At 38.1% G+C, this 23,854-nt stretch overlaps 1 protein-coding gene and 1 non-coding gene across 2 annotated transcripts in view; one reads left to right on the top strand and one right to left on the bottom strand.

The window, feature by feature from the left end:
• LOC106875434 (vesicle transport protein USE1) overlaps nucleotides 1-19,882 on the bottom strand; it is a 33,581-nt gene extending 13,699 nt beyond the window's left edge. The window contains exons 1-5 of the mRNA XM_089363644.1: nucleotides 19,726-19,882; nucleotides 18,588-18,637; nucleotides 17,826-17,904; nucleotides 17,541-17,691; nucleotides 8,520-8,701 (exon numbers count right to left, since the gene is read on the bottom strand). Of these exons, the coding sequence (XP_089219770.1) occupies nucleotides 8,520-8,701; nucleotides 17,541-17,691; nucleotides 17,826-17,904; nucleotides 18,588-18,637; nucleotides 19,726-19,824 (561 nt within the window). The 5' untranslated portion in view covers nucleotides 19,825-19,882. The remainder of the gene's footprint in view (nucleotides 1-8,519; nucleotides 8,702-17,540; nucleotides 17,692-17,825; nucleotides 17,905-18,587; nucleotides 18,638-19,725) is intronic.
• Nucleotides 19,883-20,179: 297 nt separating this feature from the next.
• On the top strand, nucleotides 20,180-20,251 carry Trnap-ugg (transfer RNA proline (anticodon UGG)). Its single transcript has one exon. It is a non-coding gene; the product is annotated as a tRNA-Pro (tRNA).
• Nucleotides 20,252-23,854: the final 3,603 nt, after the last annotated feature.

Raw genomic sequence — 23,854 nt, forward strand, 5'->3', positions numbered from 1 at the left:
TGTAGCTATACTATTCTGCAAAACTAACCTGAGTTTAAGTACACTATCGCACACCCTGAGTACCTTTATGACCTTATCCACCCATTTCTCTGCAAGAAATATGCCCACACCCCTACTCCGTCACTGTTACCTTCCCAGAAGATTTTATACCTATGTGCTTTGCTTGTGAGGGCTCTGGCTGAGGACCCTCCCCACCTTACCTCTTGTATGCAGAATGTCCGGTAAGAGAAACAAGATTTCCAGTATTGGTGGTGGGGGCGGGAAAGGGTGGGCACAACCATGAACAAGAATTATTATTTAGAGAACAGTCCAAAGTATATATGTAGTCAAGAAACTATGAAAATATGAAAATATTTGGCCAGGAGACAGTAGAAAGAAATATTTAGCCATAATGAGAAACAAGGAAAGGATTATTTTCGAGGGAGAGATTATAATTTTATTTGAAGAATTAATATAAATATTTACAGTTTATGAAAGTACAGGTCAGCAATGATGTGGGTTAGATGAATGACTGCATGAATAAAGTGATTAAAACACGAGAGAAATTTTTTGCTTAGCTGTGCATATTTTCAAGTGCCATCAACAACCAAACACTTGGAATAAGCTGTGTGAAAGTCTGATAAAGGGGGACATGCGCAGAGGTCCCTTATATTCATGACAGCCGGAAATATACAAAGATGGCAGTTTTGCCCTAGGAAGTAGAAATAGCAGTAAGTAGCCATTGCATCCATGAACAAGAAAGAATTATTTTAGAGAACAGTACTAACAAGAATAGTATGAAATATATATGTAGCTAAAAAACAATGAAAATACAAAGATGACAGTACAAAGAAATATTTAGCCACACGTAGAAGAGAGAATTATTTTAGACAACAGTATGAACAAGAATTATTTTAGAGAACAATAATATATATATCATCATCATCATCATCGTTTAACGTCCGTTTTCCATGCTGGCATGGGTTGGACGGTTTGACTGAGGTCTGGAGAGCCAGCAGCTGCACCAGGCTCCAATCTGATCTGGCAATGTTTCTACAGCTGGATGCCCTTCCTAACACCAACCACTCCTAGAGTGTAGTGGGTGCTTTTTACATGCCACCGGCACGGGAGCCAATCAGGGGACAATGGCATCAACCACATTCACATAGTGCTTTTTACATACCACCACACCAGCACTGGAGCCAGTCAGGGAGCACTGGCCACAGCTACAATATTGGTTTTACTTGACTCAAAAGGTCTTCTCAAGAACATGATATTGCCCGATGCATCGGGGTATTCTTAACTGGGACGGACATGCGTGGCTGCGATCTCACTTTAGTTGCCGGGTCTTCCCAATCACAGCATATTTCCAAAGGTCTCGGTTTCCTGGCATTGCCTCTGTGAGGCCCAATGTTCGAAGGTCATGCTTCCCCACCTCATCCCATGTCTTCCTGGGTCTACCTATTCTACAGGTTCCTTCCACATTTAGGGAGTGGCACTTCCTCACACAGCTGTCCTCATCCATACATAGCACATGACCATACCAGTGCAGTTGTCTCTCTTGCATACCACATTTGATGCTTCTTATGTCCAACTTTTCTCTCAGGACACTTACACTCTGTCATGTATGCACACTGACACTACACATCCAGCGGATCATACTAGCTTCATTTAAGTCTACGCATGTCCACAGAAGTCATGGCCCATGTTTCACTGCCATGTAGCATGGCAGTTCACATACATGCATCATACAGTCTACCTTTCATCCCGAGCAAGAGGCCCTTAGTTGCCAGCAAAGATAGGAGCTCCCTGAACTTTGCCCAGGCTATTCTTATTCTAGCCGCTACACTCTCAGAGCAACTACCCCCCCCCCCAGACTTGGTCGCCTAGGTAGCAGAAGTTATTAACTACTTGTAGTTTCTCCCCCTGGCATGTGATGGGATTTGTTTTCTGTACATCTTCAGTGTTTATTGCCCCTGTGCATCTGCCACATACAAAGACTATCTCCCTGGTTAACCTTCCTTTAATATTGCTGCACCTTTTATGTGCTCGTAGCTTACACCAGGTACATTGTATGGAGTTTCTACCGACGCCTTTTCTACAGATCAAGCAGAGCCATCTATCTGAAGGGGTTTGTGATTTGACAGCCTTCCTACTAACTAAGACTTTGGTTTTTGCGAGGTTAACCCTAAGGCCCTTTGATTCTAGACCTTGCTTCCACACCCTAAACTTCATCTCTAGTTCTGGCAGTGACTCAGCTATTAGAGCAAGGTCATCAGCATAGAGGAGCTCCCAAGGGGCAGCCTGTCTTGAATTCCTGTTATTGCCTGGAGGACTATAATGAACAAGAGGGGGCTGAGGACTGATCCTTGATGAACCCCTACTTCTACTCAGAATTCTTCACTATACTCGTTGCCAGCCCCCAACTTACTGACAGCATCCCTGTACAGGGCTTATACAGCTTTTACAAACCACTACCCCCAGTTTCCGCATTGACCGCCAGATAAGGAATCAGAGGACCCTGTCAAAAGCTTTCTCTAAATCAGAAAAAGCCACGTACAGAGGTTTATGTTTGGCTAGATATTTCTCCTGCAGTTGTCTTACCAGAAATACAGCATCAGTGGTGCCTGGCACAAAACCAAACTGCAACTCATCTAGGTTAACTCACCCCCTAATTATTTGGGCTATGATCCGCTCTGTAACTTTCATCACCTGATCCAATAATTTGACATTCCTGTAGTTATTTCTATCTAAAGCATCACCTTTACTCTTATAGTAGACTATGGTGCTGCTACACCAATCATTGGGTATGACTCCTTCATGAACTACCTGATTTACGATGTGAGTGACAAGACCATAACCCACACCGCCCAATATTTTAAGCATCTCAGTGGTAATTCCTGATGGGGAATATATATATATATATATATATGTATGGATATATAAACGAAAATAACATTCTTACCTGATAGGTTATCAATCTGATATCATCCAACTCAGACAGCTACACAGATGACCACCCTTGCATGTTTGTTATTCTGTCCATCTCTTAGACACAACTTGACACGTCATTGGCTCTAAAGGAATTATGTCAATCTATCTGTCTCACAGCTCCCAACCTTACAACACCTACCTCCATAATGGATATTCACCAACAGTTAGATTTACACTCTCAGATTTGTATGACTGTTCATCTCGTAACTACAACACTTTTTTCATACCTCTAGACTGAGATCACTGTCTGACACAATCACTTCACAGTTAAGGACCTACCTTCCAATCTGTCAATCTAGGCACTGTTACTTTTCACATTATCTGGCACAATACATTCACACACCTTACTTAAACACTGAAAATATTCCAGTAACAGAACTTCCACAAGATTTTTCAATCTGTAGATGGAGCAATCATTCTCACGAAATATTACACATATTTTCAATGAAGACAACATCTTAAAACCTCTCCTTCCAAGACAGCACCAAAACAACCATTACTCTTCCTATAATCCTGTGGCATACACAGGACTATTCTGCTATAGCAGTGGTTCCCACCAGGGATGGGTCTGCAAAGGTAACACTGAGGGCTCAACAGCTGTGTTCAACATTTTAAATGTCTACAGTGTAAAATGTATAATTACTCTCTATGAGGTTGATAAAAATAATGTTTGGAACTTTACACAGATCTGCCATAAGATTGACTTCAACATGGCCTCAGAATATGATAGAAGCATTCTGAATATACAATGACTGCTTGTGCGTTTGTTTGATTCCTGAACTTTAATACTCAATTGTATTAGCAAAGATATTATAGTACAGCAAGGTTCAAAACTGTTACTGTGTATTGTAAATATGGAATATATGACATTTCATCGTGTATCTGCTCAGCTACAAATTTAGCACTAGTGTCATCAATGTAAAGGACCACATGTTAATGCAGCACATAACTGTTTGACTAGCATTAATTTAAAGAATTACATCTGAACATGACATATTTGGATAAACTCACTAGGATACATATACTTTTATGAATTACTCTCTTCATAACAGCATTAACTACGTCAATGAAAAAAGTTCTTTATATATCTAACCATATAATCCCTGTTAATTAGGGACTGCTGGTTAAAAATTGGAAATACATTAAAATGAAAAAAATATTAAAACAACAGGTAGAGATATACCTTGAACCAATATTTTTTCCAATACAGGTTCAAGTTTTAAGATGGGAAACTTGTAAATACTGTGATGAATACATATCATGTAGATTTATATACAGCTACGATGATGACAAAGAAAAACCACAGTGTGTGCTGTCCAATGAAAGCATGAAATCAGTCAAACTTTGCCAACATTTAGAAATGAAACAAAGAAAACATTAACAAACCAGTTGAATATTTTCAAAGACAGCAAGAACTACTTTTGTGTAAAAAATTGGAAAACCACACACAGCCAGTAAAAGAACTAATTCCAATTGTCTCTCGAATGCATGGAGACAAACTAGCCATGACTATGATCTCACTTGGTTTGACAGGTTTTCTCAAGCACAGTATATTGCCAAAGGTCTCAGTCATTTGTCAAACAATACTAAGAAGCTGCAAAGAGAAGACATTTCTGATATGTTGGTTTCAAATTTTGGCACAAAGCCAGACATTTTGAGGGAGGGGGGCTAGGCCGATTACATCAACTCCAGTGCTCAACTGGTACTCATTTTATCAACTCTGAAAGAATGAAGGGCAAAGTCAACCTTGGCAGAATTTTAACCCAGAATGCAAGGATGGACAAAATGCCACAAAGAATTTTGCCATGTATGCTAACAATTCTGCCAGCTTGCTGCCTTCATGTTAGTGAAAAAAATGCTTAAAGGTGAATACTATTCCTTAAAATAGTACAGATATTTTCAACTCTGCTGATTTGTTTGCATTCATACAGTATGAATTTGACAGAATGATCAATGAAATTTGGTGGTCAAAATGTGTAGGAGTCAGTACAGATTTTGGTATTTTCCTGTAATGCCAGGAAAATACAGAAAATTCAATTAATACCAAATGTCAAATGGTGTAGAGAGGAATTTGCAGTAAGAAACATGCCAGGAACAGTGAAGATGATACAGGAAAAAGCAGAAAGCAATTAATTTTATAAAAGCTCATCTATCCATCAAGCCAAGTGAAATCACAGTTGTGGTTGATGCCAGTATTATAAACAGTGCGAAAGTGGGCAGCTGAATTAAGGAGAAAAAGGGAGAGTCTTGAAGATGACCCAAGGTCTGGACATCCTGCAACTGCCACCATTGAAGAAAATATCATTGATTGTGTTCACTACATGGTGATGGATGACAGGCGATTGACTATAAATCAAATAGCCAATGCTATTAGCATATCCCATGAGAGAGTTGAGAATATCCTGCACAATGAACTCAGCATGGTGAAGATTTCTGCTCAGTGGGTGCCACGTCTTCTGACACCTGATTACATTCAACACCAGGCTGATAACATCACAGTAAAATCTGACATTATTTGAGGCAGATCCAGTTTGTTTCCTTGAATGTTTCCTAAACCAGGATGAGTGTTGGGTTCATCAATGTGAGCTGAGAGGATTAAAAGGAATCAGAAGTAGTGGGCAAGAAGAGGAACAACATGGGCATGGATATGTTATGCATGAGGAGAATAATAGTTGGGGAAAAGAATATCAAGCAATCTTAATGGAAAGAACTTGCACAAATTGAGAGAGACAGGCAGAAGTGGCAAAAATTGATCTCAAAATATTGTGAAGGAAATGGCAAGTGATTGTGACAAGTGGCAAGATACAGTGCTGGAGATGTGACAAGTGGCAAGATGCTGTGTCTGTCCACTCATGCAGCATGGGAGAAGAGGTGTAAAATGAGTATGATGATTACACATTCCATCTTAACTAATCCATGCTGCTTCACTTTAACATTTGTACACCTCTACACACACCCCACCCTCTTATGCCCATTTCAGAACACAGATATACTCCTATACATGTACACATACACACACATCCTCCCTTCTTAACCCCCTACCCTACCCTAGTTTCACATTCCCACCTAGTTCCTAACCCCTCACCCACTTATTTTCTTTCTGCTGTGAGAGAAAAATTTCCCAGGTGAAACTGGCCATACTATCTTTAGCATGATTGACTCTTAAAGCTTCATTTCCATAGACAGAAAAAATATTTCTTGCCATTTCTATTGCTGAAGACACCCTTCTGAATTCCTACAGCATACAGTGTTGGATATAGGTCTGATTTCAAAAGGGTAAAAGTCGATACAAATTCAACCACCGTGGAATAAAGTGATCTGCACAGAAAGAAACTAACATCAGAACATAAAAAGCAATGATTATTTTACAGTAAGCATTAAACAAATGCTCTGAAAGTGATCATGACAAAAATGCAAGAAGGTTTTCTCTCCAACTTTATCTTTATATGTATATACTTTTATTCTTTTACTTGTTTCAGCCATGCTGGGGTGCTACCTTGAAGAATTTTTAGTCAAATGAATCAATCCCAGGACTTACTTTTTTAAAGCTGGGTACTTATTCTATTGGTCTCTTTTGCCAAGCAGCTAAGTTATGGAGGCATAAACACACCAACACCAGTTCCAAAATCTGTCCCACTGTGAGGTACCTTGGGCAGAAGTCTTCTATCAGAATCTTGGACCAACCAAAGCCTTGTGAGTGGAGTTAGTACTACACAGAAACTTAAAGAAGCCTGTCATGTGTATTGTGTGTGTGTGTGTGTCTGCCTGTCTGTCTGTTGGGCTTTGTCCCCCAACACTATATGACAACCATTGCCGGTGTGTTTATGTTCCTGTAAATTAGCAGTTTGACAAAAAAAAAAAAAAAAAAGAGTAAGCAAATCCATGCTGTTGCAAATGCATGTGCAAATGAGGATGCACACCACAGAAAGACAGAATGAACTAAACAGAACAGGAGGAAACACACGAGATAGAGAATCGCTGAAGGGGTCACAGCATGTGTAACGAAAGATTTCAGACTAAGGACACTAAAATAATAATAATAATAATAATAAAGCTGAAGTGATGAACAAGTATATACTGCTTGTGGTTAGTAGGCAAGAAAAAAAAATGACCATCCCCAAATATAACAATATGTGTATGTCCATTTAATTTAAGTTTCTCTCCCTCACTACCTCAAATGTCAGAACTCTTACAACTACCAGCATCTCTTCAGCCTCTTGAATCATAAAAGATGACTTTGTACATTACACAGACCTCAATCTTTCCCAATTTCTAAATTGTAACCAATATTTTCAGTTCCATACCAAAAAGAATTTCCAACAATTTTGCAGCATCCCTTATAATTCCATATCAAAGTCACAATAGTTCTGTGAGCAGTAACCTCTGAAGAGAAAGGTTTCATTTTTGCAGCCAACTCCACACTACACACACTTAGCAAATCTCCAATCCCATCCCCTTTCTGTCATTTTGCATGAACACACACACTAAAGTAGCTTCAGTTATTTCAAGCCAACAAAGACACTGCTCCTGTTGGTGTTCCTTTCCATTACCCTCAAACATTGCTTCCCACAGCTAGTTCCTATACTCCCCAAGCTTTTCATTTTCTCCCTTTCTACAGAGCTATATCCAGATCTTTGGGAACATGCGAAGTTATCCCATTCCAAGAAAGACCATTCCTCTGACCTTCCAATTATCATTTTATTGCAGTCACATTCTATGCCTCAAAAGATAATGTAGATTGCCTTTAATATTGAAGTTCTCCAGTTTTTTGGATATCTGTCCTTTCTCAATAAGCACAAATATGACTTCTGTAGAGCCAGAAGATAAATTCTCTACATAGCTCAAGTGTGTATTACTTTTATACACAGGGTGGTGGTGCTGCTGCTGCTGCACACATCTGTCTAACTCACATAAATTCATTCGCAGACAGAGACATGTAGTGTGCTTACTCCATGGGCACACTGTCTCAGCTCTCTACTTTTTTTTTGTTGCTACTGTAATGACCTCAGTACCTTAGAGTTGGTTGGATTCATACTACCTCACCTCAGGCATTCCTGTTCTACTTGTCTCTCCTCTTCACCATTCTTGCGTGGGACCTCATTTCTAGGCTCTGCACTAACCATTATACCCAGACTCTTCTTCCTAAAATGTTGATTCACTGGTATTCCCTCCTTATACATTTCCCACAGCTGTTAACTTATAAAAGTTCAAGAGAAACATTAATAACACCAATCTTGCCAGTCTAGGAGAGCCTACGAAGGCTATAGGCACTGCTCCTTCTTCCAGAGCCAACAAAAACACACATACACACAGACACAAAGAGATACAAATATGTTACAGTAAATCATCACCTCTTTCATGAGGCTCAGCCTTCATCGCCTTTACCCATCAATGTTTCTTCTCAACTGACAATTCTTTACTCAAGAATGTTGTTTAGTTAATAACCACCAATAATTTACTGACCCTAACTGAGCAGCTGAAAAACCAAAAGTTGAGAAGTTTTGTTAGCCTCCTCCACCAACAGACGGAATAAAGATGGTTCTTACTCTGAGATCATCTTTGACAATTCGGCTTGCAGCAGACACATTCTCTTTTAGGTTTCTTGTTAACATGAGCATTTCCTCAGCCAGTTTGCCTTGCATCTGATTGCAATGTTGTAAAATGGTATCTAAGTCAGTGTCATTTTCAGTAGTCTTTCTTTGGCGTAAATCACCAGCAGCTGAAGTGTCTACAAAAAAAAAAAATTTTGTTCATACGTAGTCACGAACATAAAGAAAAATGTATAGAATACGGCAGAATTCCTCAGTGCTGATGCTACTGTTATGAGAAAATGTATCCAGTATACCTAATAACGTAGTTAGTGATTGAGCACGTTCAATGCTGGGTCAAAAGGAACCTTTAATCTTTTCAAGGATATGGCAACCTCTCTAGCACTGGTGCCATGATAAAATGCACCCAGTACACTCAGTGAAGTGGTTGATGTCTGGAAGGGCTCCAACAGTACAAACCACATCAAAAACAGAATGTACAAGGAAGATGTAGTCCTCCATCTCATTTAGGAGGTCAGTAACACCAAATAAGAATTGACTAAGGTTATGATAACTTGTCCAGCCCATACCAGATTCGAAAGTAGACATAAAATGATGATGATCATCATGATACAATTACCTTCTCTCTCATATAGTGATTGTTTATAAAGATTTATATCTCCCCTTCTGATTAGATACATCATCAGATACTGACTCATACATCTTGAATCCAATTTCACAGTATGTCTTAAGTATTGGTGTTTCACTCACAATCCTACATTTATAATCCTACATTTATAATGTTCACTGTGCTGTCAGGGGTAGGCATCAGATCATCTAATAGTATTAATCCCAATAAACCATAATTCTTTGACAAAGGAAAGCTTACCCTCCTTTGGCTTAAACATCACACAACTGGACATATTTAGAAGTATTCGCTCTTTTAACATAGTATTTTCTCAGTCACCAGCCCAATAGAAACCCTATTATTGTTTTATAGAAGCTAGAATTAATAAAACATTTATAGAAGCTACAAATCAATTATAACAGCTGCTTATTATTTTACAATAAAAATGGTGAATGAAGATAGTTTCTTGTTGAGTAATGCTGGCCAACTCAGCTCCAATATACCAATAATTTGGTGAGTGATGAGAATATCTGGAGCAGAAGGATGTTACAGATGGCTTCAGTTCTGAATGGAAAGGAGTGGACACTGTGTGTAAGATCTGGGAAGGAAGTAATGATTGGGCAAGGAGAAAGGACAGGGATGTTTAAGTGAGAAGGGGATTGCATATACTCAGAGTGTTCTTAGAAATAGATAAAGTTAAAAGAAGAAGGTTTATAAAGAAAGGTCTAGTGGAAGAGTACTGATAACTGAGCAACAGCAGAAGAGTGTTAGTTAGTAATTGTGCAACTGGATGATTGAAAAAATGTAGAAGAATGTTGGAGATTGAGTACCTGTAAAAGAGTTGTTGGTGAATGAAGAATGAGGGCTTTAGAAAAAATGGGAAGGAATAATGGAGATAGAATATTTTATTGTTGTTATTATTATTATCAACCTGTTTGTTATATTTCTATTTGAATACTCAACCCTTTTACTATTAATTTGAAATAACAAAAAATTTAGTAAGATAACTTTGTCATTATTAAGCTGGTATTAGGGACATAACATAAAAGTTTGTGGAAGGCTATAATTCAGTAAGTTTGTATGATGGACTCAGAGGTGAGATGAGGAGGTGCAAAAGTCTTTGACTTTTGAGGGCTTTCTTAAATTGGTGATGTTGCTTGCAATCACATGCAAACATCTCTTACATATGTTGTCGAGACTGTGTGCATGTGTTTGCAGGGTTTTTGTAGCACCCACAAACATTTGTTGGATGTATCACTAAACAATATTGCCTGAATTAAATAAACAAACAAGAGTAAAGATCGTAAATGAGATGTTCCTAACCTGCTCCTACAAATTACATGCAACCAACTTAAGAAATCCACTTACATACTGACAAAGAATATAAGCAGCCTTGGAAAAGCTCAGTGGTCAGCTTAAATTTTTCTGAATGCAAATTGAGGAATTCATTAAGATATGTGAACAGTACTCTAGTAGAATTTATATATCACTTGTTTTAACAGTCACCAACTGTTTTTCTTAATTGTGACTGTGAAAAGGACTTTGTACCAACAGTCACTCGATGTTGCCAATTCTGGCCATGACAAGGAAACTTACAGTACACTACCAGTCGTGTGAAATACGTGTGTTTTTAAACGCTGTAAGACCATCAAACAGTGAATTCTAAAATTTTCTGAGTGCAATATAATTTTAGCTAGTTGTGAGGTTATGACAATCTGGCAATGTTTTCATTAAATATGTTTTAGAACTGTTGAATGAGACCTGTCTGCCTTTTGATGGCTGTTTTTGGTGCCTCTATTCATTTAAGTAACAAATATATTTTACACATATCAATATGATTACTTTCACCTTCTTTTCTCGCTAACCACTCAGCCAAACATTATTTTATTTCAAGAGTATAAACAAAAATATATGTTAAACCAACCTCGCTCATATTATCAGCTGCATCGATCTAAGGGACAAAACTCTGTATATAGAATAACATCCTATCAAAGTAAATTCTTAGTTTTTTTGCTTTTTTTCATATTCTAAGAACAAACATATTTATCATGTTCAGACGTACGCAAGAAGACGTTTCACTGCAGTAAAACTCGTGGAAGAAAGACTGAAACGGTGAAGTAGACAGGGCTATAAATGTAAAGAGACAGTCTTGAATGGATTGGAAGAATGGGGGTAGCAAAGAATTAAAACTGGTAGCTGCTAGAAGAGAGATTAGTCAACACATATACTTAGCAAGGGAAGAAGCAGAAAGGAAAAGGTTTGCCAACGTTTTGCAGCACGAGGACCAAAAGCATGAAGTATCCTGGATTGTGAAACTGTGTTTCAGAGAAAATCAAGATGTTGAGGGTGAGAAATTTGTGCAGATGGATATACTTGCACTTTGTGATTCTGAAAAGAAAAAGGCATGGAAGTACAACTATAAAAGGCTGCTTAAACATGGAGAATGCAGATGGAGAAAGAGAGCTTTCCAAGAGTGAACCCAAAAGAGAGAAGAACCATTTTTATTGATAGCAGTATGATAGATAAAGCAATTAAGGATATGAAGACTGAGAATGCCTCTGGTAAATCAGGAATTCCTGTTGAGATGGCCATGAGTGGGATACAGCCTTGTCACCTACATAGCTAAGTTGTACATACCCTATGACTCCAGCATTATAGTTAACTACTACAAGGATAAAGGAGATGCCTAAGAGGAGTAATTAGAGGTATCAAATTGCTGGGTCATGCCTTGAAAGTGACAGAAAGATAGCTCAACTAATTAGGAAGAACGTCAGATTAGATGAGATACAGTTCAGCTTTGAGCCAGGAAGTACTGCTGGTGCTCTCTTACTAGTAAGTATTTAACCAAAAGTAAACTACTTTTATCAACCTGGAAAAAGCCTTCAAGCCCTTGCTCCCTGATACGGTGGTCACTGCAGAAGATAGTAGATAAATGGCTGGTGAAGGCAGAGTCCAAGGAATTTACAGGGGTGCTGTCAGTAAGGTGAGTATTTACAGTGACGAATTTAGTATGCAGGTAGGAGTTCACCAGGGCATAATTGTCCTCTAGGTCATAACAGAGGAGTTTAAGACTGATTAGCAACTCCATTAGGTAGCTGACTTTGCTCTTATAACTGAATCTGTAATAGAATTACAAAAGAGATTCCAGGTGTGGAAGCAAAACCTGGAACCAAAGGGCCTGAAATTTAACTGAGAAAAGACCAAAGTCCTTTTCTCAGCAGGAAAAGACAGTATACTAATCCCTTCAGAATTTGTTTGTGACAGGTGTGAAGAAGCAATAAACACTAAGAATCTATATCATCATCATTTAACGTCCGTTGTTCATGCTGGTATGGGTTGGACGGTTTGACTGGGCTGGCACGCTGGAAGGTTGCACCAGACTCCTGTCTGATTTGGCATCGTTTTCTATGGCTAGATGCCCATCCTAATGCCAACCACTCAAAGTGTAATGGGTGCTTTTACATGCCACCAGCACGGATGCCGTTTGCATGACACTGGGGTGCATTTATGTGCCATCGGCACGGGTACCAATTTGCATGACACCGGTACCTGCCATGACTGCAATTTTGCTCGGCTTGATGGGTCTTCTCAAGCACGACATAATGCCAAAGGTCTTGGTCATTGCCTCCATGAGGCTCATCACTCAAAAGGAACTCAGCCACTTTGCCTCCTTGAGGCCCAACATTCAAAAGATGTTCTTTACATGTGACCAGCATAAGTGCACATTGCCAAAGGTTTTGGTCACCAGTCATTGCCACTGTAAGGCTCAAAGTTCGAAGATCATGCTTCACCACCTCATCCTATGTCTTCCTGTCTTTGTCCATATGCATTACATGACCATACCAGTGCAGTCGTCTCTCTTGCACACATTTTATTCCACTTATGCCTAACTTCTCTCTTAAGATGCATACACACTGTCAAACATGCACACTGACATTGCACATCCAGCGAAGCATACTGGCTTCATTTCTTTCAAGCCTATGCATATTCTCAGCCATCATAGCACATGTTTCACTGCCATGCAGCATAGCTGTTCACATTCAGGCATCAATGTGAAAGAGAGGCCCTTTGTTGCCAGCAAGGGTAGGAGCTCTCTGAACTATGCCCAGACTAACCTCATTCTCAGTTACGCTCTTGGAGCATCCACCTCCACTACTAACTAGATAACAGAAGCTGTCTACTACATCTAGTTTGCTCCCCACCCTACCCTCAGCATTTGATGGAGTCTATTTACTGCGCATTTTCAGTGTATATTGTACCTGTGCACCTTCCACATTCAAAAGTTAGTTTCCCTGTTAACCTTCCTCTGATATTGCTGCACCTTTTATGTGTCCAAAGCTTACACTGGGTGCATCTTATGGAATTTCTACCTACACCTTTTCTACATACTGAGCAGAGCCATCTACCTGAAGGGATTTGTAATTTGTATGCCTTCCTACTTACTAAGACTTTGGTTTTTGTTAGGTTAACTCTAAAGCCCTTTGATTCTAGACCTTGCTTCCATACCTGGAACTTCTCTAGTCCAGATAGTGATTCAGCTGTAAGAACAAGGTCATCAGCACAGAGGAGCTCCCAGGGGTAGCCTGTCTCGAATTCCTCTGTTATTGCCTGGAGTACTATGACGAACAAGAGCGGGCTCAGCACCAATCCTTGGTGAACCCTTCCTTGTACTCTGAATTCTTCACTATACTCATTGCCCACCCTCACTCTACTGGTAGCATCCCAGCACAAGGCTTGTATGGCTCTCACCAACCACTTGTCTATCCCCAGTTTCCACATTGACCACCAGATATGGGATCGGGGGATCCCGTCAAAGGTTTTCTCCATGTCAACAAAAGCCAAGTACAGAAAATTATCTTTGGCTAGGTATTTCTCCTGAAGTTGCCTTACAAGAAATACAGCATCAGTGGTGCTTCTAGCTGGCACAAAACCAAACTGCATCTCATCTAGACTAACTCTCTCCATAATTAGCTGGGCTATGATTCTCGCTCCAACTTTGATCACCTGATCCAGCAATTTGATATCCATGTAGTTATTTCTATCTAAAGCATCACCTTTACCTTTGTAGCAGTTGACTATGGTGCTGCTACACCAGTCATTGGTTATGAATCCTCCATGAACTACCTGATTTACAATACTGGTAACTAGACCATAACCCACACTGCCAGATATTTTAAGCATCTCAGTGGTGATTCCTGATGGGCCAAGGGTTTTCCCTGTCTTCATATCCTTAATTGTTTTATCTACAGGGTACTGTTGATTCGGGTAGCTGGTCCGTCAATTGGGTCAGCATTTGCCAGACTTTCCTCTTCCCGTTCATTCTCCATGTTCAACAGTCTTTCATAATGGCATCTCCAAGCCTCTTTCTTTGCAGACATTAAAAGTGCACCATCATCCATGTGGACAGATTTCTCTCCTATGACATCACAATTTTCTCTTACATACTATCTTGCAATTTGAAATACTTCAGTTCTTTGGTCCTCATGACACTGAACATAGGCAAACTTCTTTTCTGCTTCTCCTTTGGCTATATATACCTGTCTCCTAGCTTCCCTTCTGGCTATCTGATACAGTTCTCGGCTGCCCCCACTTCCAGGTCTGTTTCTTTGTTCTAATGGCTCTGTCTACATGCTTACCCTAGGTCTGGAAGGGATTTTGCAGCAGCCACAGATTTGGTCTGTGACACTCAGCAAGCTGTCTCACAGTTGCTAGAATACAAACAGGCTGGAGAAAGTCCAAAGAGCTAGTACCGCCACTTGTAACAAAAAGTCTCTCTCCAAGAGAAAGCAGATGGTATGATGTTCGAGTATGAACAGCAATACTACCCAGTAATGATGTATGGGCTGTGAATGCAGAGGACATAAGATGTTTAGAAAGAAATAAAGCTAACATGCTCTGTTGGATGTGTTATGTCAGGGCATATATATGCAATTGCATTGTGAGGAAAACTGGGCATAAGAGGCATCAGATGTAGTTAGTATACAAGAGAGACAGCAGTGCTGGTATAGTCAGTTGATGTGCATAGATAAGGACAGTTGCATAAAGAAGTGCAGCTTGCTAAGGTTGATGGAATTTATGGAAGTGAGAAACCTAAGAATTTATGGGACAGAGTAGTGAAGACAGACTTCAGGTTGTTTGAGCTTCACAGAGAAGATGACGAAAGATTGAGATGATTGGTAACTTGCTGTATTTGAGAAGTCCTGTCCATCTCAGCAAAAATAAGGTCCTAAAAGTATATCATTAATGTTTTTGCCCTTGCACTCAATTTGTACTTGGAATTCACTTTTGTAATACCAATCCCTCTCTCATTCCTCGGCACTATTTCCCCAGTTGTTGTGGCTGTATAAAAGCAGAGTTTCACATATTCCACCCCCAATTTCTGTGCTACCAGTAATCCCTCTTCTTGGAATCACTTCCCTTGCAACATCACCATCTCTTGCCACTGTATCTGTATTTACACTGAACACACCCTCATGGCTACCATCAGTGCACCACCTTTTTTGTAACTCATATCTACCACTGTGTGCTTCTGATCTCCATGTCACTGTGCATTTTCTCTCACACACCACACACTTTACCTCATCTCCCTATGTCTCACCTTTCAAGAGTTTTATCATACTGTTGTACTCCACCATTCCCTTTTTATGCAATATCACCTATCACTTCCTCCTCATGAATCCACTTCTATTTTCCTCATTTTCTTCCAAATTGAGATTCACTATTGTCCATGCTTCCATCCATGTTCATCATTCACTTCTATCTTCATCTCTACTGCCTGTCACTTTCCATTCATAATTTCACATACCTACATACACACCCAGCAATTCGCAATTCTCTCTCCTTAGTCTCCCTTTATCCATCTTCTTGTACCTTGAAGGCGTGCCCTGACATCTCATCTGCTGAGGTAACCATATACCTCCTCCACAGCAAGACACATGTTCCTTTCAGGTTTAAGTTTCTCAACAGGCACAAAATCACCTCACTCAGTTCTGTGCTCACTTTCCATGAAGGGGTCTTGTCTTTCAATTTACTTGGTGACTTCACTCATGGTAGTGCCACAGAGAAAGCAATTAGTACACCTTATTGGTTGGTATTAGAAAGGGTATCCAGCCATAGAATCCTTGCCCAGGAAGACACAGGAGCCCAACACAGATCTTGTTGGTCTGCCCATTCTATACCAGCACAGATTAAAGATCTTAAATGATGATCACAATATTGATGAGGATGAGACAATATGGGTGAAAATACACCATTGAGCTATGCATAATGTCATCAAATCACAGGATACATCTGTTTCTGCACTGTTATGCTTCACCAGCTAGGAATACTGAATCAGTCTTTTGCAACACTATAAGATTGGTTGTTCTTATATAATAAGAACAATAAAAAGTACATCTGTTATGTGTGCAAATCTTGGTCAAGCTGGAATTAGTTACCAAAAGGTGCACAAAGCAGCATTGAATAAAAGATATGTGTGTTCATTCAAATTTAACATGTTTTTTAAGACCTTTTGCAGCAGAAATAATCTCAGAAGAAAATTCTCCACATAGAAAATAGGAGTGAAAATGCATCAGTGGGCTTCTAGTAACACTGAAATAATCCAAGATTTAAAAAGGACAAAAAAATGAGATTGTTTGATGTTTAAGCAATCCTCAAAGACATTTATGGTGCATCTAAGGATGTCAAATGTCAACAACTGCTTATTGATGTTATATCTATCTCATTAAAAGCAGGTTTGAACATTCTTTTTTTTTTTCACCTAGCTTATTTCATTTTTCAATTGAATTTACCATTTAATTAAGCTTATTCCTGATTATGTATATTTTAATTGATGATGCTATTCTATTTCAGTTTTTGAAGTGCAGCTATACTGGGGCACTATCTTCAATCACATCAACCTTTAGTACTTATTTCAATCCAGAGAGTATTTTATCCATCTCTATTTACTGAATCGCTAAGTTATGTTTTTGACATAAAGGAATAACATTCAACACATTGGTAAACATAATCACAGACACAGACCTCACATATACATGAACAAAAGGTTTTTCAGACAGTTTCCATCATTCAAAGGCATTGGATTACTTGAGGCTACAATAAAAGATACTCAAATAATGTACCAAGCAGTGGGTTCAAACCCAGATATGTAGTTAGAAGTGAACATCTTAAGCACATAGATACATGAACACCTTACAGAAAATAAAAATAATAATGTATATTTATTAGGATAGTTTTAAATTGTTATATTATTTTTAGATAACACAAATTCGGGAAACTGAACCAGCTTTCTTAGTGAGCTTAAACCAACACCATGCAGGCTGAGATAACCAATTATAAAATTTTGAGATTAAAAAACTACTTGAAAAGATAAACTGGTTTGTATGAAGGTTTTAAAAGTACTTGAAACTTACCAGAGTTACCAAAAAGATCTGCTCTCATCTCTTTCTCATACCTGCCTTTTGTTAAATTGCAAAGCTTTTTACTTGCTGATGGATTAATGTCTTTAGAAGATGAGACTGGAGCAAGTTTTTCAGCAGCCAACATCTTCTCTGATGAATCAGGCTGAAGTGAAAATGTAATTTAAAAAAATAGAAGAGATTACAAGAGACTAAAAAAAAAATACAAAAGTGTACAAAAACAGAAGTGAATAGAAAAGTGCAGCAAGTTGTAAATGTTTACAAGCAGAAACTACATACCAATCTGTCAGCTTCCAGCAACCCTTTCAAAAATTGGATTTTCCGTGCATAGCCATTTATATCTTCTTTGGATGGACAACTGTTGTAAAAATATCATGAAAGGAAGTAATAATTCACTAGAGGACAGAAACTGTTGAGTGAAATTCAGTGCTAGAGAAGAATTTTCTAATAAATATATTTCCTAATAATGTATTTCAATTGTAAAACTACTTTTTTTTTTTCTGAGGAGAGAGTTAGGCTTTAGTTAGAGGAGAAAAGAGACTTAATTCAAATGCTTGCAACAAACACGGCTAAAGGGCTAGGTGGTGGTGTTTAAGACAAACAAGTCAACTCCTCGAAAGCAGGAGTTCTAACAGGGTATCTAACACTCCCCTTGATACACAAGATATTTCTCGCATATTAAACGACCTCATACACATTCCTACGTTGCTTTTCAACGGGTTTTTAAGATAGATTAACCACAGTGGCAAAGTTATCACAATATAGCAGACTGCAAGCACTAAAGTTTGAGACGACTCAAGACTATGTCTGATGCAGGATAAAGAGATCGTACCCCAAACTATGTGATTGCGAAGCGAACTTCTTAACCATGCGGCCATACCTGAGAGATGCAAGATATGAGACAAGGAGAAAGAGCACCAGGTGGTACGCATTTTCCTCTGATGTGAAGTTTTAATTGAATAATTGGCTTTAAAAAAAGTTTAATTACACTCGTAAAAGGTGTCGAAGCAGTGACAAGAAGTGTGAAGAAAGCTACATTACCATGGCGATTTCTTTAATTCTTCTAACTGACTCAATAATGCACAAATATACTGAAAAGAGAAAGAAATTACACGAGATAATTTTCACGGGAAGTAACAAAAACAAGAGTTATCTCCCTTATTTTAATAAACCTCAGGCTAAATATAAAATGGAAATTAATGGATTAGATTAGCAAGTTTAATATTTTTTTTAAATGTTAGGTGAGTTAACAATACCGATTCTCTTCAGCTCTTCCTTGAGGTTAATTCTGGTATAGTTTGCACAAGAGTATAACATCTTTTAAGGAATCAAAACCAAGATGGATACTTACTCACATCACAAGACTGGATAGATTATAATTGTAGTTGATAGCATTAAAAAAAAAAATTAGGGAAAAGAATTTCAGATCACAATCCCTCCCTTACCACCACTTAACGAAACTGGAGAACATGTTTCTGCAAAATATCGTTTAAAAATATGCAATTTAGATAAATAGTGAGGAGACAGAGTTGGGTTCCACGTTCAGTCCCACTGCACGGCGCTTTGGGAAAGTGTCTTCTACTATTATAGCCCCGTGCTGACCAAAGCCTTGAGTGGATTTAGTAGACGGAAACTGAAAGAAGCTCACCGTGTAGTCATGCGTTACTTGTACATCAGAATAAAGCGAGACAGTCACGGCTGGAATGGCTTTGATCGCAAGTATGTTTAATTATGGTTAACCTAGGCCAAACAACTCGCTGCTATTCACACACGTTAAGGAAGCGGAATTTTAAAATAATTCAAATGACTAAGTTGATAAATTATAATGAAATGAACACAGTACTCGTCTAACCATTTTACGCAGGTGCCTGAGTAGACTCATTAATTTAGAAACAAACTTCCGAACCATTCAAACATACTGCGTCTTATATATATACATATATATATATATATATATATATATATATATATATATATATATATATATTTCTTTCATTATTGTTATTATTATTAATAATAATCCATACGATGAATGTGAGCTGGTCATCGCTAGTTCTGTTACTTTAACAACAAGGACTAGTGCTCCGAAAAATACCGACATTGAGTGATATTGACAAGGAAGTGTAGAAACAGCTGACATACGTATTTACTAGATATCTCAATTACCATAAGTGCTTACTTTTTCCAGTCGCCAATCTCTCATTTTCTTTTCAGCTACCTTTTCCTCACATCGTGACATCAACCGTGTCATGTTCACTTCTAGCCGCGTGGCAACCATTTTGCCGAAACGGATGTTTTCGTTCTTTAGCACCTGACGGAATCTGCCGATTGAGAAATATCGGCAATTTCCGTCACATGTTGCGCCGTTAAAAATTTTGAGAGTTAATCTATCATATATGAATTGACAAAGCGAAATAAACATCACTTCCAGTTGAGCAATAAAAATCTCTAACAAACTTTTATACTTAGAATCAGTTCTTTTAATAAGATATATTCAATCCCGCACTAAAAGCCCATATTTTCTATGGATCATTTTAATGTATATGAAATATAAATAACAAAAAATAAATAATCCAACGATTACCTGTCAATACGGAGTATGATGATTAATTTTAGGTACTTTTTCAACTTGTGGCTCGTTGGTCTAGGGGTATGATTTTCGCTTTGGGTGCGAGAGGTCCCGGGTTCGAATCCCGGACGAGCCCACAGTTGTTTTGCTTTTTGTGGTTCCGGTTAAATTTTAGAAGTGCCTGCATAAGCGTTTGTGTTCTCTTTTAACGCTTTCAGTTATTATCTGGATACTAGCTGACTCCGTGCCGTCAAAAATGACGGCTAATTATAGTATTTTATATATATGAATAAGGTACAAAACCAAGTTTTTAGCTTAATTCTTTTATTACTAAGTTTTTTTTTTGCGAAGAATCTATCCGCAACTAACATCCCTTGAATAAAATGTTAAGCTTTCCTTCCTTTTTGTACGACTTAATGCCACATAAAGCTGGCCGTGACTAAATGCAGGAGCAGGCAAGTTAATACCAACTTTTCCGAAGCGACGTTCATGACTTATAGTTGATGTAAAAACTCACTATTCAAAATTTATTACATAAATTTCTTAATATAAATGAATTAGGCACATGAATGAACTGTTAAATGTGTATTTATAATGTACTTTTCAACTGCAGTCGCTTTATATTCTTGATACACCCAGTCAATAATTATTTTCTCTAATGAGTTTGTATACGTATACGTTTGTGTAGATGTGTGATTATAATACACTACTCAATGTTATCTAGTGGTTGTATTTTGAGATGTGTCATCGATCATCGTTACTTACTGAAAGAACGCTGGTTAGTTTATGTATAGTTACTGAAAGACCAGTGGGTAAAAATTAGACTATGGATGGTAAATCAAACTAATACACTTCTCAATGTTATTTAGTGGTTGTATTTTGAGATGTGACATCGATCATCGTTTGTTACTGAAAGAACGCTGGTTCACACATACAAACAGTCACATACTTCCCATGTACACGCACACCCACACACACATATACTCACACAGAGTTGAATCGCTGTTTGATTTTTCTTTTCAGTGTTGAATGTTCACCATCCCACTTCCATTACACACACGCACGCACACACACGCACACACACATACACACACACACACACACACACAAACAAACATTCACATACCTCCCTTTTACATATACACACATATACTCACAGAGTTGAAACGTTGTTTGCTTTTTTTCACGGTAGAATTTCCATCATCCTACTATCAAGTTTGCCATCACCTCTTCCTTCCTTATTCATCTATCGCCGCTTCCGTTCTCATTCATATGTTGTAACGGAGAAAAACACACGAGTATTATTATAGTAGATACACGATGCTCTCTTTGCCACTTCCTTTCTCTCATTGCTATTACTTTCTCTCATTCCCTCTCAATCATGGCTATTACTCTCACTACTTCTCCTTCACTGACTTACTATTTTCTCTCCTCTCCCTTCACTTATACCACTCTTTCTCTTACTGCTTCCTATTGCGTGATTTTGGACGGACACACACACACATACGCACGCAAACACACACACACACACACACACACACACACACACACATATATGTTTGCTGAATTTTCTTGAGAACATTCTTAATAGTCAGACCGCAGATATATATATATATATATATATATATATATATATATATATATATATATATATATATATATAATCATAAATATACAGGGGTCAGCATAAGTTGCTTCACCAACATTCTGAAAAATTTAGAAATAGCAGTCAAAGAACTATTCATTCTAAACTACAATTTTTTCTCTTAGTTAATAATTAACTCCGACAAAATAAATTGGTTAATAGATACCAAGGTAGCAAAGATCATAAAATGACTGTTGTGTAACTCCTGTTTATGAGGTAGAAACTCTCTGTTATTTTGGGTAATTGAGTAAATATAAAAATTTAATAAATGGAGTAATACGCATATGTTAAATGAATTCTTTTATTTCCAACATATGTTTCGAAGATTACAAATGGTTACTTCCAAAGGAATAGATGATGTTGATAAAGATGTAATCTTCTCTTCTAGACAGAATGAGATAACATAGCCAAGGCTGTGAGGAGTTTTCAGGACATTTATAACGAAATAGTCTCACAGCTGTTTCTGGGATATTATGGATTTCCCTTCATCACAGACGGTGTGAGAAAATATTTGAGTTCGAATTATTATGGAAATGGGGGAGATAGGGAATATAGAGGGAAATAAGAGAATGAAAGTAGAAATTAAATATATAAAGATATTGTAGTTGCAGTTCCATTATTCGACGAAAATGGTGTATAGAAGTGGTAAAAAAAAGTTTCCTGCACATGGTATGTAAGTTGCAATAGCAGTTCTTGTTTATTCATTTCAAAGCATGGAGCCGTAGAATCAGTGTTGCTCGTTCGAAAGGGTTTTGTGGTGTGAATGAAAATTTGAGAATGTATTGTGGATAGATGGGGGAGGAGAGATGTGTATGATTAGAAAGAGGAATAGGATAGCTTTAGCGTAGATCTATTAAAGATAGAGTAATAGACCCCACACGCACACGTATAACACTAGATCAAAAGCTAAAACAGCAAAAACGGCTAACACAAACGAGCCATGCTACCCCGTCCATTTTCCAAAAATATAGATAGCACTACTACTTAATACCCCCCACCCCCCAAAAAAGTGGTGTATGCTCTATTCTGTGGTATACACCCCACTTCTCACTAAATATTAAGAACTTAGCTAAATCCTTTTTAATATACTGGACTCCAACTTCCCCCGTCAACATCAATATTACTCTATCTTTAATAGATCCACTCTAAAGCTATCCTATTCCACCCCACCCCACCCAACTTCGAGTCTGTCAAACAAGCCTCTAACAAACAAAAGCTTTCTCTCTACTATCAAAACTTACACTATAACAATTCTAAATACACGAGCACCTAACGTACACAGCTCCAGCATTGAACCCCATACGTTAGACCACAACCATAACCCAATCCTACTAATACTACCCAGAATACTACCACAACTTCCACCGCCCTTACAGATAGAATAATTAACAACAACGATAGCAATAATGACAATAATAGTAATAATAATATTAATAATACTAATGACTTAGACCTTTCTACCCCCATCTCTAACCTCTCCTCTAACAGTATTACTTCCTCCATTCTTAAAAATAATCCCTAAAATACACCCACTTGTAACTGCCGTCCTGAGTCCATCTGCCCTCTACAACCCCATTGTGGAAGATCTAATGTAATTTATAAATGCACCGACCTCAACACATTACACAATTCTACAGCTGTATATATAGGATCAACCATAAATTTTAAACAACGGTATACGGCTCATCTCAATTCTTTAGATACGAGAAACACAGTAAGTCCACAACACTCGCCAGTCACATACATTATCTCAAAACTAGAAATACTCCCTACACTTTGTCATGGTCCATAATAGATTCAGGGCTTCCATACCAAAGCCTTAAAGAGGCATTCCACATATTAGAACACAACTCGTCAACGCTACTAAACAAATATAATGAGGCCCTAAGTACATGCAACCACCGCTTTTTTCATACCTTCAAATTTACCACAAATCTAAATGCAACCTAAATAATCACACAGCATATATCCATAAAACCCCGTAGGTAATCTCCAACAACCCTACTTATCTCCATTTTAATTTTTAATCTTTAATTAACTCCCCTATTTTACTTTAAGGGTCACAATCATTTAATACTACAAATATAGACATAC

This window comes from Octopus bimaculoides, chromosome 15, assembly GCF_046866305.1.
Source record: "Octopus bimaculoides isolate indiv1 chromosome 15, ASM4686630v1, whole genome shotgun sequence".
Taxonomy (NCBI): Eukaryota; Metazoa; Mollusca; class Cephalopoda; order Octopoda; family Octopodidae; genus Octopus; species Octopus bimaculoides.